We start from the raw sequence: 13,719 nt of genomic DNA on the forward strand, positions 1-13,719 counted from the left end.
TCTTATCAGGGAGCTGTAGAGAGCAAAAAGGTCACCCGTGAACCTTCCCTTCTCCAGGTGAGACAACCCCAGGTTCCTCAGCCCTGCCTCATCACACTTGTGATCCAGACTCGTCCCCAGCTCTGCTGCCCTTCTCTGGTCCCACGAGCCAGGGCTGTGAGAGAAGGTCAGCATGCAGCCCACACTGCCCTCAGCACTGCTCCCACTGCCACCTCCACCTTACACAACCACACACCAACAAACCTTGTCTCGATAAAGCACAGGGGAAGCAAGATTTTCTAGGCAACCCAACGTACAGTAAAACACCACTTGAGCAACATGTTCTGCTACAGCATTACAAAAAAAGCCAAGAGCTTCAAACCACACTGTGAATTTTCCATATTGACTTCTGGCACAAAAAAAAAAAAAGAAAAATAAAGAACTAATTGTAGAAGCATCCAGGCATTTCCATCTTGACAGTATCAGTCTTTAAACATAATAACTAAGAGCAACTGTTTAAAAACCACTGAAAACTCCCATGTAGGCTTTTTCCTATTGTCTGTTAACTTTAACTACACCATTCACGCTGACAGGTACTTTCTGACCATTAGCAAAGGCTGAGGAGAAGCTGCAGAGAGCTGCCCACACACCTTGTTAGCCCAACAGAGCTGTTCTTCTTTAGATAACAGAAATGAAAACCATCTGCAGGGCCCTGATGGAGCAGATCCAAAGCCACAACAGCCTGAGCCTGGCTGCGGTGCTTACACCAGCCCAACACCACCCCCCCTTTTAGCAAAACGCTCCAGAAGTGTCTGAACTACAAGCTCAGTCACAGCTTGGTCAGTTAACTGAAATAAGAGACAGATGCTCAAGTGAAGAATTCAATGTATATTTATTATTCACAGTTAATTACTATCTACCAAATGCTGCTGCAGAGTTAAAGGATTAAGTACATAGGCCTTTTTTTTATTTAAACACAGAAAATTTTTTTAATATATATACACACACAAGACATATGTCTGCAAGGCTGCATGATATACACCAATTCCAAAATAAGGAAACAATCAAATGGTCCGGTGTAGAATGCCATAGATTCCTTTTCCAATCACTTTACAAAGTGGGAAGAAAGTGAGTGACAGCTAGCAAGGAGAGGGGGGAAAAAGTAATACTCTACAGGGTAGCTCTCTCTCTCATTTGCTGGAAAATCAAAGTGTAAGGCAGAGTTCATCTCAGGAGTACAACTTTTTTAACACTTACTACAAAAAAAGGCACCCTCCAACAAAAGATTGCCCGTGCTGAGGCAGGGCGGGAGGAGGTCTCCACTGCAGGTTGGGATGTGTTGGTGGGGTGAAGGGATCCAGCCAAATGGCTACCAGGGGAAAAAAAACGCAACTGAAGATTGGCACAGAGAGCGCTGCGGGCTGATTGCTTTTCTTCTGTCCAATTTAATGTCACACTGCTCTGGTGAGGAGCAAAGGGCCACCAGAAACGCTCCGGGGTGCAGGGTGGGGAGAACAGTCACACACAGCCTGCTGTGAACGGGAGCGGGCGGGGAGCTACTTCAACAGGAACACTGACCTGAGGAGGGAGGAGAGACTGGAGAACAGGGATGCCAACTCCACTTCTCAAGAGCAACACGACTGCAAATACTGCCTATCCAGGCCGAGGAGACAGGCTGATCACATGCATCACGTAGAAACATTCACTAAGAGCATAAAAGTTTTTTTTCAAGCACTATTTCTTGAGGTTTCTCTGCATTATGAAGTTTTCCACCAAAGGAATGTACATTTCGTAGGACATCTCAGGGCTATTATTTCTCAAATTCCCCCCTTAACCCTCCCTCCCCAAATATTCTTCCTCATTTTCCCTCATCATAACTTTCCCCTTTCTCTTACTTCTTTTGAGGCTCCTGGTTGCAGCTCTCCACCTCTGAGCAGCCTAAGTTGCCACTTGAATGCCTTGATTTTATTTTCCTTGGAATAAGGGAAGTTGAACAGTAAGACAAATCTGAAGATTAAAGCTCCATCTCTGTTTGTAGATTTTTCTCAAGTGTCCATTGATAAAACCACCCTCCTTTGCCCCCTTCCCCCAAAGTATTTATTTACACATAGGCAGAAAAAAAATCCTCTGAAAAGCTCTGGACTGTCCTTTTAACTTAAAAAATAATAAAAAAGAAAATAAGGGGAAGGCACTATGGAAAAAATTACAGAATGTGCTCAACCGTACACCTTTAAGAAAAAACAAAAAAGCTGTCAGCACAGCATTAATAGACTTCAGTTGTACGTTGGAGTTTCTCAAAGCAGCTCTGTGACTCAAAAGTAAAAAAGAGAACAAAAAGCCACACAACTCTTCTCCCTTCCTCTGTTTGGAAGCTGCTGAGCTTCAGAAGAAAGTGCCAAAGGAGAAGAGACAATAAAAATTAGATTAACACCTCATCTTTCCCAGGCAAGAAATGCTGAATGTTGAAGGCAAAGCAGAAACTGATGATTTTTGTTTTTTTTTAAAGGCAGGACTGTGGATTTGGTTCTTCTCTCATGTCCCTTCATGCCAAATGAAGACCGTTTGCATAGAGAGAAAATACCAGCAGAGTTTCTCCCTTTTCCTTTAACTGCATTGGCTAGGACTTTATATGGCATTAAAACTTCATGCACTGATGGACAGAGGAGGAGGGGGAAACAAGAAGAGTTGTGGTGGTGAGACCTTAAGTGACCTTAAAACACTCATTCGCAACAAGAGTGAATAAAAGGGGATAACCCAGGAGCAGCTGAGGAAATTTGTTATTTTCATTTTTTTTCTCTCTCTCTCTCTCTCCTTTTTTTATTTTCCTTTTTTTTTTCCTTTCAGGTAAGTTTTGGTGTGTAAGTTGAACTCTTCCCCCCGCCCCTGAAGTTCCGCACTGAGGGAAGGAGGATCACCTCACGGTGACAGGTGACTCTGGTTTTACCGCCGTGTGATTTTTAGGTCACTGGCTGCAGTTAGGCTCTGTATGTGTATTTACTGTTTCTCTGGTTTCCTTAAATAATCTCTAATATTTCTCTCTAGATGTTCCGGTTCACTGGGGTCACGTAGTTGCGTGGGAACATGCCCGTCTGTCCACGGCATGCTCCCTTCCACCAGTTGGGGTCAGAATTGTCAAGGACTTGGATAAAGTCTCCGCGATGGAAGCCCAGCTCTCCTTCCTCTTGGGGATCAAAATCAAACAGGGCCTGAACGTATGTTGGTTGCTGAAAGGGGAACAAGAAACATACACAGTGAGAATCACCCACGGCACTCCAGGCACCTGCTCCTGCGGGCAGACGCTGTCTTACATGGAAGGTTAACAATAAACATTTGGGCTACTCCCTTTCCCTGCAAGCCAGCTCCCAACAGCTGCAAGGAGGTGCTAAAACAGTAATGGACAGGCTATAGAGCACCTCAGAAAAAGGTCAAGTTTCTGCGAGAAGAGCTGAAACAGAGCAGATGATTCTGATGTTTTTCTAGTATTTTCCACTCTTGGTGGCCTATTGTAAATCTGTGTTCTACAGCGATACAATAATATTGCTGTTTACTTGTCCTGTTTTCATAATTGACAGCACAAATATTATTGATCTACACAAAGTCCCCCCTAAAAATTAGATGTTGACATTTTACACATTTTCCTTAACTCTTCTGTCACAGAACATTTTGCCCAGTCAGCAAGTCTTCCTTTCTGATGGAAAAGCTAACAGTTCATTTAAAATACATTTGCAATCTTAAAATCATGAAGCCAGGAAGTTTTCTTCATGCTTGTCCTTTTCAGCCAGCTATTTTCTCACCCTCTGTTTATCCCTGACCTGACAGTGCAGAGCCAAGTGTTAAGTTCAGACAAACTGTGACAAAGTTGCCTGTGGCACCTGGACAGCTGCACAAATTCCACACCCTTGTCTTCAGGCTAGAACCAGAATGCTGTACAAGGAAGCAAAAGCATTTACCCAGAACTGACAAAACACGCAGTTACATGAAATACAACACTCTGATTGACCTGGGAAATGGAACAAAATAAAAGAGCTGGATATACACAAGCTGCTCTGTTGGCACTTCACAGCAGTTTTTGGATTCTCTTCACACTGGCTAGATCCAAACCAGAGATGCTCCATATGCTGTAATCACCTCTTCAGGAAAGCCCAGTATCAAAGCCTCACTGAGGGCTGCACTTCAGGCTATGATCAGGTGTAAATCAGAACAGAATCACAGAATTGTTCAGGCTGAAGAAGACCTTCTAAGATTAGCAAGTCCAACCATTAACCCAGCACTTCCCTAGCCTTTCTAACTGTGCCCTATAACAGGAGAAAATCAATTTTTAATTCACAGGAATCAAATGATCCTCCTGCAACAGAATCTATAAACATTAAAACAAGTCAAACATTCAAGCAGCAACAGTAATTTTGTCTCAACTCCAGGGAGACCAGGGGTGCAGGTAGGCTTTGCACAAGAATGCAGCTTATTTACCAGTAAAATTTTGACTGCAGGATTTAAAGATACATTTTCACAAATAAAAAAAAAATCAGTCAGCTTCTTTCTTACTCTAAAATGCAATCCCACTTCAGACTGTGGTTGTAAATAGCCTGACCAGGGCACTCCACAGGGACACTTCTCTTACCTGTGGCACCTGCTCAATGTCCCGGAGAAATATTTGCTGGTTCCTGGAGACAGATGTGGATCTGTGATAATCTACCAGCTCGTTCAAAGAATTGAACTTCACCACCCAAAGGAAATACTTGCCAGCCCCATCTCTAAGCACCTTGAAGTGCTGCACATCATTTCCAAACCTGTGTGGAAAGAACGAAGAACATAAAAGAGCACATTATTAGCCATGGGGAACTCCTTTTGGGATCATCAGCACAGAGTTCGGAACAAGAAGGTCCTTCAGGGCGCAGTGAAAACTGTCAATGACATTGATAACATAGATGCAATCCCATAACTGGAATCACTCGTACTTCTTGATATATGCCGTCACCTGTGTTGCTGAAGACGGTGCAGAATCCCAAGGACAAATGCCAGGGACTTTGCAAGGTCACAGCAACACAGCTGCACCCTGGTGCTTTCCACTTCACATCCTCAAACACAGAATTGCCAGTCAAACAGCACATGCACTTTGGTTTAGCTCTTCACACCCAGCAGTTTCACAACTGACTCGAGCCACTCTCAGTCTGTGCTACTCTTGCCATGGTCCTCTGCTTCTCACAGCCCCAGTCCCTCCCTCCCACAGCACTACTGAGTACGTGCAACAATGCAATGCATAAGCACCAGTCCCATTACAGGCAAATTCCTGGGAAAACACTGCCACAGGGAGGGCAGAATAGGCTCCTTTGGCAACCGGAACGGACTTGTGCAAAAGGCTCTCTTATGAAACAAAAGGACCTCTCTGGTCTTTTAAAAAAAACCCCAAAACAAAATGTAACAGAAAAAAACCCCTCAAACCATAAAGTGTTCAAAGATGATGCTGCACACATAAACCAGCAACTTCAATTTTGTGTTAACAGACAAATTCTGTGTTTCTTCTGACAAATGATGGCATTCAATTGAAGCTACATTTCCAACGGTTTTACTCTAAATAAAGAGGAACTCTGGAGAGGTCCACTGGGATTTTCCAGATGAATGGCACATTGGTAATTTTACTTCAGCTTAAAACACTGAAAACAGAAGACAACTGTTCTTGTTTGGCATGCATTGCTCCTGTACATCAGTGGGGAAAGCAGACACTGCCTTGAAATAACTCCTGGGTACTGCCTCTGCTCTGCCTTCCTCAAACTCTGAGTTTCTCACCATTCGAAATCCTACAGATCACTGTTTAGGAAAAGGACTTTCCTAAGTTATATACACAGGAAAAACCACCCAACTGAGACATTACCACCAGATGGCAACACCAGGCTGAACAGGCAGGCAGGCCCAGCTATGCCATTGTAACTTTCTGTTTCTTAAAGGAATGCACTTTCTGTAATTGAAGCTTCCATTCATATCTAATATTCCAGCCTGGATGACTCTATCCAAGACAGAAATACAAACATCTCTAAAATCAGTGGCTTTAATCCAGTTTGCTGGCATGACTCAGTGCTGCTGTACAGAAGGACAAAAATTTGGTTACAGACCAAAGACGACCACAAAAAAAGAAACAAATCTTGTTGAGACTGATCACTGACAGCCACAGAAAACAGAGCCAGCTGGAATTGCACATGAATAATAAAAATGTTGTAAGGATTCTAAAAGAGATCTTGTTTATTTATAGTAGAAAAGGGGACAATTACAGAAAATAATAAAAAAACTAAAAAGCCAAAATTGACCTGCTGAGGACAGATTCCCTCCCATACCCATCCTACATGAAATTACTTCACATATCTTTTCAAGTTTCTAATACCTCTATTTGAGTGACTTCAGAGAATTACAGAACTGCTTGTGTTGGGAATCACCTAAGGACTACCTCATTCCAACCCTCCTCTCATGGGCAGGGATACCTTCCACTAGACCAGGTTGCTCCAAAGCCCTGTCCAACCTGGCATTTAACATTTCCAGGGATGGGGCAGGCATAGATTCTTTGGGCAACCTGTGCCACGGCCTCACCACCCTCACAGAGAAGAATTTCTTCCTAAGCCATGTGGAATATACTTGTGAGAGTTCAAATGGACCTCTGGTTTCACAGCTCCATGTCCAGTGCTAGTCAATGGGCATATTACCAAAAGCATGTGCCAAGCAGGGAAAAACATACTTGCAAATGTACGACACAGAGGGAAGATAAAGTAATAACTTGCACTGCAGAGGAGGAGCAAAGGAGGAAGTTGTCCACACTGGGTGCTTTGTGGCTGTAAGAGGGAGGAATGGGATCCACAAAGAGGCCACCAGACAGTGCCTGGGCCTGTGTGAGCCGTGCCACCAGGTCAGTCCTGTGGGCTCACTGCAAACCAGAGCAAAGATGTTTGCTCTATTAGAGAGGGAATAATTGTCACTAGAATAGGAATGCTATAGGGCATCTGTGAGATTATTCCTGCTCCTCAGTGTTGACAATCACCTGCCCTTTACTCACCAGTCCAAAGGAGCAGCAGATGCCTGATTAGCACACAATTGCTCTTGGGCATGACTTACTTGACTGAGAGAGAGAAGTCCCCAGGAGCACTCTCACTCTCCCTGATGAGGAAGGCACCATCGTGTCTCTGTTTGCCCAACATTTCTTCAGCCTTCGCTCGGGGAATCTTTCCAAAAAACCACCTGTGTGGGGAGGAAAAGAAAACAGTAGGAAAAGTTAAGAATTTTAATCCGTTCATGGAAGAGCCAGAAACGCCACAGCTCTGGGAATAAGATCTTGTCTATGCACTGCCCCATCCTGCACATGTGGAAAGTGCATTTTGTATCTAAATCAATTTCTTGTCTCTTTCAGATCAGGTGGTAAGACACATCTACTTCAGTAAAGAGAATCAGTATCTTCATCCAGCAGATGTTTGCTCCTGCAGCCCGGAGTCCAATCTCTGAGCCCTACCAGAGTCCTGTGGTCCAAGACAAGTATCATCTGTCAGAAAACTGAGGCAGGTGCCAGGACTGCAGTTACAAACCAGTAAGAGAAGTTCCTTCAAGGTCTCTCTGCTCCACTGCAGAGGAGTGCTGAGCTAGGCATGGATTCCGTTCCAGGAAAGATGCTGATGACACTTGTTTCAGGAGCCTCTTTTCTTGCTTTCTCCCAGAGGCAGGACAATCCAGCAGCTTTCACAGGAGAGTCACATGAAAGAGCTGCCTCATGCAAACCACATCCAAAATTCTCACCAGCCACAGGCTGACCATGACACCAAGGCTGAACCTACCTCAGGCCACCAGATCGTCAGCACTGACCAGCAGACTGGTCACGGGATCCTTGCCCCCATTTACATTTGCATTTCTAGACTAATCCAAGATTAAAGGCAAGAAGGGATGAGTGGTAGGTCACATGGCATGAGAAAAGCAGAAGCATCTTCACAACTAAAAAGCAGAGCTTTCAGCTCTGAGGAACAGATCACACAGGACAGCAGCACTTATCACACCCACACCCACGCAGATGACTGACCTTGGAGGAGAGCATTTCATAACAAGAGCTCCACTCACATAGCCCACTGTCTGCAGTGAAGGTTTTGCTGCAGCAACAAGGCAGGAGTTGCAGAATCCTTCTTGTAACAGTCATTCTTAAGAGAAGCTGGAGCTCTTGTGACATCAAGAAGTCACCAGACCTATCTCTGTAAGGGGAAACCACCTCTAGAGCTGAAGAAGGACTGATTACTTGGTTACCAAACACATTCCACTTGCTTGAAACTGTTGTTGTGTTTTTATCCCCTGGAATAAAAAGGAAAAGCTTCCTCCACCACCTATTCCCAGTGGTTAATAATTTCATGGTATTTTGTACATTCTGGGTGGCTTAGCACCTGTGCTGCTTCTTGGTACCTGAGGTGAGGTGGTGGCAGACCACCACAGGAGACCCATCTGCCCGTCACTGCACATGCTGCCCACAAAAATCAACCAAGAGAAACTATTAAGTGAAACTCCTTCAGAATTCAAAGGTAGTATTTAATTTCCTGGGCTTTTGGCACTACTGTTAGAAAGACAAGGAAGTCCTGAGTTTTCTCTCTGCCAAATGCTGCTTGAAGCAAGCTTTATATTATGATTTTAGATATCTCGCCATATTTTTTGTTTGCAAAGTGTCTTAATCCTGTTTAGTTCTCAAATAATTCTCAATTACTCATGTGACAGTTTCATCTTAAACACAAACAACTTCACCTTTCTCTATTCAGTAAGAAGGAAAGTCTGAAAGAGCTCAATAGAATCCTTCCTGAAGCCTCCACAGTTCACCTGTTTTCCCCCTAAATTTTACTGAATCACTACAAAGCAGAAGTGTACTGTTCTTTTAAATGAAATAACACTTCCAAAGTGACAATGCCAAGCTACATAAGTTTTCTGCTAGCTGCTTCCAAAGCACTTCAAATAGAAAGACTAAACATCTTTCACAATTCTTAAGCTTCCTTGCTGTTTTGTAGCTTTACTACCACATTAGCCAAAGAATCTGAATTGAATGAACAGAAAACTCCAGAGATGAAAAAGAGCACAGTTGTAAAGCAGAAGTGTTATGCACATATGTTTGCTACAGAATGTCTGAAAAAAATTAATAAACACCACGTCATGTCAAAAATCACTTGTGGACAATTAGGCAAAGTGACAACGACATTCCCACAACTTTTCTTCTGAAGGGTAAGCCTGAACAAGCTCTGTAATGCAGGTGAAACTCATCCTGTCAGCACTGCAGAACCAAAGCAGGCATTCCTGCTGATGCTGCACAGCCAGAGGGAGCTGCACTGATTGTACAGCACAGGCTCTCATCGCTTCCAGCCTCCCCTCAATCGGCACTTTGGCAATTCCTTCGGCTTCACTTCGCACAATCATTTCACTTGGCCGAGTTCCTCCACAGAAATTACAATGCTGCAAAGTGAGACTTCAGCAATATCCCCAGGACAAGCTGATAACAAACACAAAGGCCTGAGATAGCCTGGATCAGATCCATGGAGTGTTTCATAAACAGCAAAGTCTTCTCCCATGCCCCCTTTCAGAGCAAGGTGTTGCTGTGTCTTCACCGTAACTTCCCTGCCCAGAGCTTCCTGTAGCTCTTCTCTGTCCTGCCTAGCTCTGCTCAGTCTTTGCTTTGTTAATTGAGGTGGTAATTCAGATTAACCCTTCAGGTTAATCCCTAGGGAAGTCTGGTCACTGAAAAGTGTCATATTTTGCTTTCAGCTTCATTTAGTAGTTACAAAGTGATCTGTAAGATTTGCAAAATACAAGTAAGGAGAAACACTGCATTTAACACCAGCTGTGCAGTTGGAAGATTTAAGTTTTGGATCCCAGGACAGGATTTAAAGCCATATTCAGTTTCTTTCTTTCCAAAACCTCTTGAAAACAATTTGATGACACTCTGAGTAAAGGAACATTCTCCTTCTCACTGCTCAGCTGCCTGCAGTTTGCTTTTTGTATGACCTGTATGACTAGAGAGTTCTGCACTACAGCTAAGCCAACATTATGCTATAAAAACTTTCGCATCATTTCCCAGGGTTGTTAAAATGCAGTAGTTAAGACTCCCAGCATTGCTGAGACATAGCACTGCCTCCATCCAGATGCCATGAGCAGTTTAAAACATCTTCAGATAAGATCAAATTAACTATGCTTAAAAACCACTACCAAATTTGCCCACTTGCAGACTCAAATATTGGTCATTTCCTTTTGATACAAAAAAAGTGAAAAACTGACAGCTCTATTCTTCTAAAACCAAACACCATGGAGGATCACAGAATAAATTGATCATCATAGGAGACATCACTGCAGGATAACTCAAATGCCTGGAAAATTGTCATGAGAAGGTACAAGCATTAAATCAATATGAAAGACACTGCAATGTGGATTTGTGATCCCCAGTGGACTGGTACAATCAGGATAAACCAGGCAAGTTACTACAGAAAGCAAGGCTTTAAAAAAATGTCAGAATTTTCTTGTGTGTCCTTGCTTCACTTCCTACTTGACTGCCCTAAAGTATGACACGTCTTCTTCCTACTTGGGGTCAGGCTCTCAGAAGCTTCCTTCTGCTGTTTCAAAAGGGCCCTTAGAAAAGTAATTCTTGATTGCATTTAACTGCAATATCTTCATTATATAATGACAGTCAACACTTACATAAATCATCAGTTTTTCTGAGCAAATGAAATGCTACAGCTCCTTGTAAAACCCCTGATTACAGGTTTTGCTTCTCCCTCCTAAACCTCCCTTTGAATCTGTAACTCAGAGCTTGCTGTTCTTGTTCAGATGTTGCAGGATCTCAAAGGTTGGAGAACCAAAGTTTAGCAGAAGACAGCAGAAACACATGAACTGACACAAAGAAAATACTCAGTCATGAAATACTACAGTTTTCATAGGCTGGGTTCACTACACCTAGGGGGAAAGGTTCAAAGTAGTTATTCAAACACAGCTCTTTGGAGCAGCAGCTCAAGGCAACAAGCATTTGAGGTCACCCTGTTCTGTGAGGAAGGTGTTGGACCAGATGACTGTTACAAGTCCTGTCCAACCTTAACAATTCTGTGATTCTATACTCAGGATGTGACAGACATACTACAAGTTCAGCTCCAAATACCCTTCACCTTTTGCAGAGCTGTGAATGCCATGATTTTTACTCTTAGCTGCTCAGTAAGTAAAATTGAGAATCATCACAAGAACACAGGCACTTTTCCTGGGGAGAGAAGTGCAAACACTCTACTCAAGGGTTTTCTGCAGGCTTATGGCTGCTAACTCCAAGCTTGCTCTGTAAAAAACACCAGGGCAAGCACCAGAAAAACCTCCCAAAACACCCTGCTAGGCAGCTACTGTAAAAGGAGTTAAAGCCATCGCTACAGCCAGAGACACACAACTCGCCAGCCATCGTTTGAGTCCATACATTTGAGTAGATCAGGTAAAATTTTGGCAGTAAACCATCCTTCTATTTGTGAGGATACCCAGAGTAAGACCAAGAGAGCCCATCCCAAAAGCTCTACTTACGGATGGGGTTTCATTTCTATGTAGTTCTTGGGAATGAAGCCGTCTTTTCCATTGAGTTCTGCCTTGTACCAATTCTGATCGCATTCTTCATTCAAAACCTGAAGGAAGGAAGCAAACAAAAATTAAGCTTGAGATACATTCAAGATACAAGCAAGACTGATGAAGGTACCAGGTTAATTCTTCCCATTTGTGTTGAGCAGTTTTTATATTAATAAAGTTAACACATTCAAACAGAAAATGTAGAAGAACAAAGTTCCTTATTTTTATTTTTGAAGGGGATACTTTTCTTGCTGTAATTTTAAACGTGAAGGAAAAATCAGGAGTCACAAGAAAGAAGCCACATAAAGAGGTAGTTTTAAAAAGCACAAATTGATATTTCAAAGCATACTTGCTCTAAAAACTTTGTTGCTTTATTTTTCATAGAATTTCTGTCAACTGGTATGGTGCAATAGGCAAGCCTGGTGCACTGACTGAAAGCAGTCACTCCAATACTGTATTATGTTCTGTAAATAAAACCATGCTATTGTTTGAAACTACCTTCCCTCAAGATAATTTTGTGTTTGTCAACACGAAAAAAAGCCTCAAGTCACAAAACTATCACATGATTAGCATTGCCTAAATGCAGGAAGATGAGGAAATGCAAAGAAAAAGAAACAAGAATGCAGATCCAGAGATCACATACTACACACACAGAGTTATGGTGAAGATATCCAACAAACCCTCAAACTAACTCTTTTGCTATGCCGTTATGTTTCTTTATTTCAATGGTGGTGAGAGGAAATTAAAAAAAAAAAGAAAAAGAGAAAGTAAAACCAGACAAAGATTTGCAAGTGCATGTCTCATTCTCACAGCTGACTGGAGTGCATCAGAAAATTAAACTCTAAAGATCAGTGCTTGTTGCCTTTCAAAACTGTGACACACTGATACCCTAAATCTGCTTCACTGCTGACTGCTGTGTATGACAGAGAAAACCCTCAAAAACCCACTGAAATGAAATGTGGTAAAGGAAAGAGAGCAAAATGTGAGCCTCCTCAGCAAATTACAGGGGGTAATAGTTACCTGGATGTTCCTTCACTCCCAATGGAAGAGGCTGATGGGTGTAAATTCCCCAGGTGCCAGCACTTCCACTGGGGAACTAGCACAGCAGCAGGCCCACATCTACAGAACTTAGGTGAGCAAAGACATCCATCTTTAAGGCCCATTTCTGGATATTTTCAGCTGAAGAGGCTTTAACACTTAAAAGATCCCAAGTACTTACATGTGGGTGAAACATTCAAGCTGTCTTTTGTGCAGTTACTACTTTGGGCTTTCATGCATTTATGTACAAGCACTGCTTCAGCATGCACAGCAGAGTTGTCTTTTAGCTGGCATAACCTGAGCACAGGTCATGAGCAGTTCAAGCGTGGCACTGTTACAGGCTCTGAGGTAACAGCTCACACATGGAGAGCTGCCCTGGATCAGCTGATGTATGCTGGACTGCCTTGGAGCTGTGGAACAGCAACCTGGGCAGGGACTGATTCCTCAACATGAAATACAGGGAGACACACCAGCAGGAGTTCTGGGATACTGAACAGGGATGACAGAGATCAAAAATAGGTGTGTAAAAGTGAATTGCGTAGAGACCAGGGAGGGCATGAGCTGAAGCCCAGATCTGTAACTCAGTCATGTAAAGATTTCAGCACATAGCTTCCAAGAATCAGTAGTCTGGGGCTGTTCTGTACCTCAAGCTGCCTTCACTAGAGTCCTGCACAATAGAACACAACTCAAACAAAACATATTTTAATAGGATTTCTAATAAACCAAATCTTACACGATGGCATGCATTCCTTTATCAGAGATATCTCCCATGAGCTTTGTTAAGCTCATGTGCTACAGACTGGTTTCATCACCATCAGAGAGCAGTTATGGGATCTGGCGGTCAGTTCTTTTTCCAGAAAGAATGGGTAAATTGTAGTTTCACTTGAAGGACAGTGCCACATTTTTGGGGGTTTGGCAGTAGGTATTAAAAAGTTATCAGAAATTCTAATGCCCAAATGTAAATTATTTTAATGAGTTTTATCTTGCTCTGAAGATATGCTAATAGATTTGGAGGAGCCAAATCACATCGGGCTTGGGGTACTCATTAATACCTGGCCTGAAGCCAAATGCCAGCGAGGGAGCAGTGCTGAGGGATGCATTAAAGCTTTGTGACCAGAATAAAAAATA

General features: G+C 42.9%; 1 protein-coding gene across 2 annotated transcripts in view; it reads right to left on the bottom strand.

Annotated features, from left to right (window-relative positions):
• Window positions 1-847: 847 nt before the first annotated feature.
• Window positions 848-13,719, bottom strand: part of GRB2 (growth factor receptor bound protein 2) — a 55,394-nt gene continuing 42,522 nt past the window's right edge. For both annotated transcript variants that reach the window (XM_038157516.1, XM_038157515.1), the window contains exons 3-6: window positions 11,515-11,612; window positions 7,075-7,197; window positions 4,598-4,766; window positions 848-3,203 (exon numbers count right to left, since the gene is read on the bottom strand). In XM_038157516.1, the coding sequence (XP_038013444.1) occupies window positions 3,018-3,203; window positions 4,598-4,766; window positions 7,075-7,197; window positions 11,515-11,612 (576 nt within the window). In that variant the 3' untranslated portion in view covers window positions 848-3,017. The remainder of the gene's footprint in view (window positions 3,204-4,597; window positions 4,767-7,074; window positions 7,198-11,514; window positions 11,613-13,719) is intronic.

This window comes from Motacilla alba, chromosome 18 (assembly GCF_015832195.1).
Source record: "Motacilla alba alba isolate MOTALB_02 chromosome 18, Motacilla_alba_V1.0_pri, whole genome shotgun sequence".
Classification (NCBI taxonomy): Eukaryota; Metazoa; Chordata; class Aves; order Passeriformes; family Motacillidae; genus Motacilla; species Motacilla alba.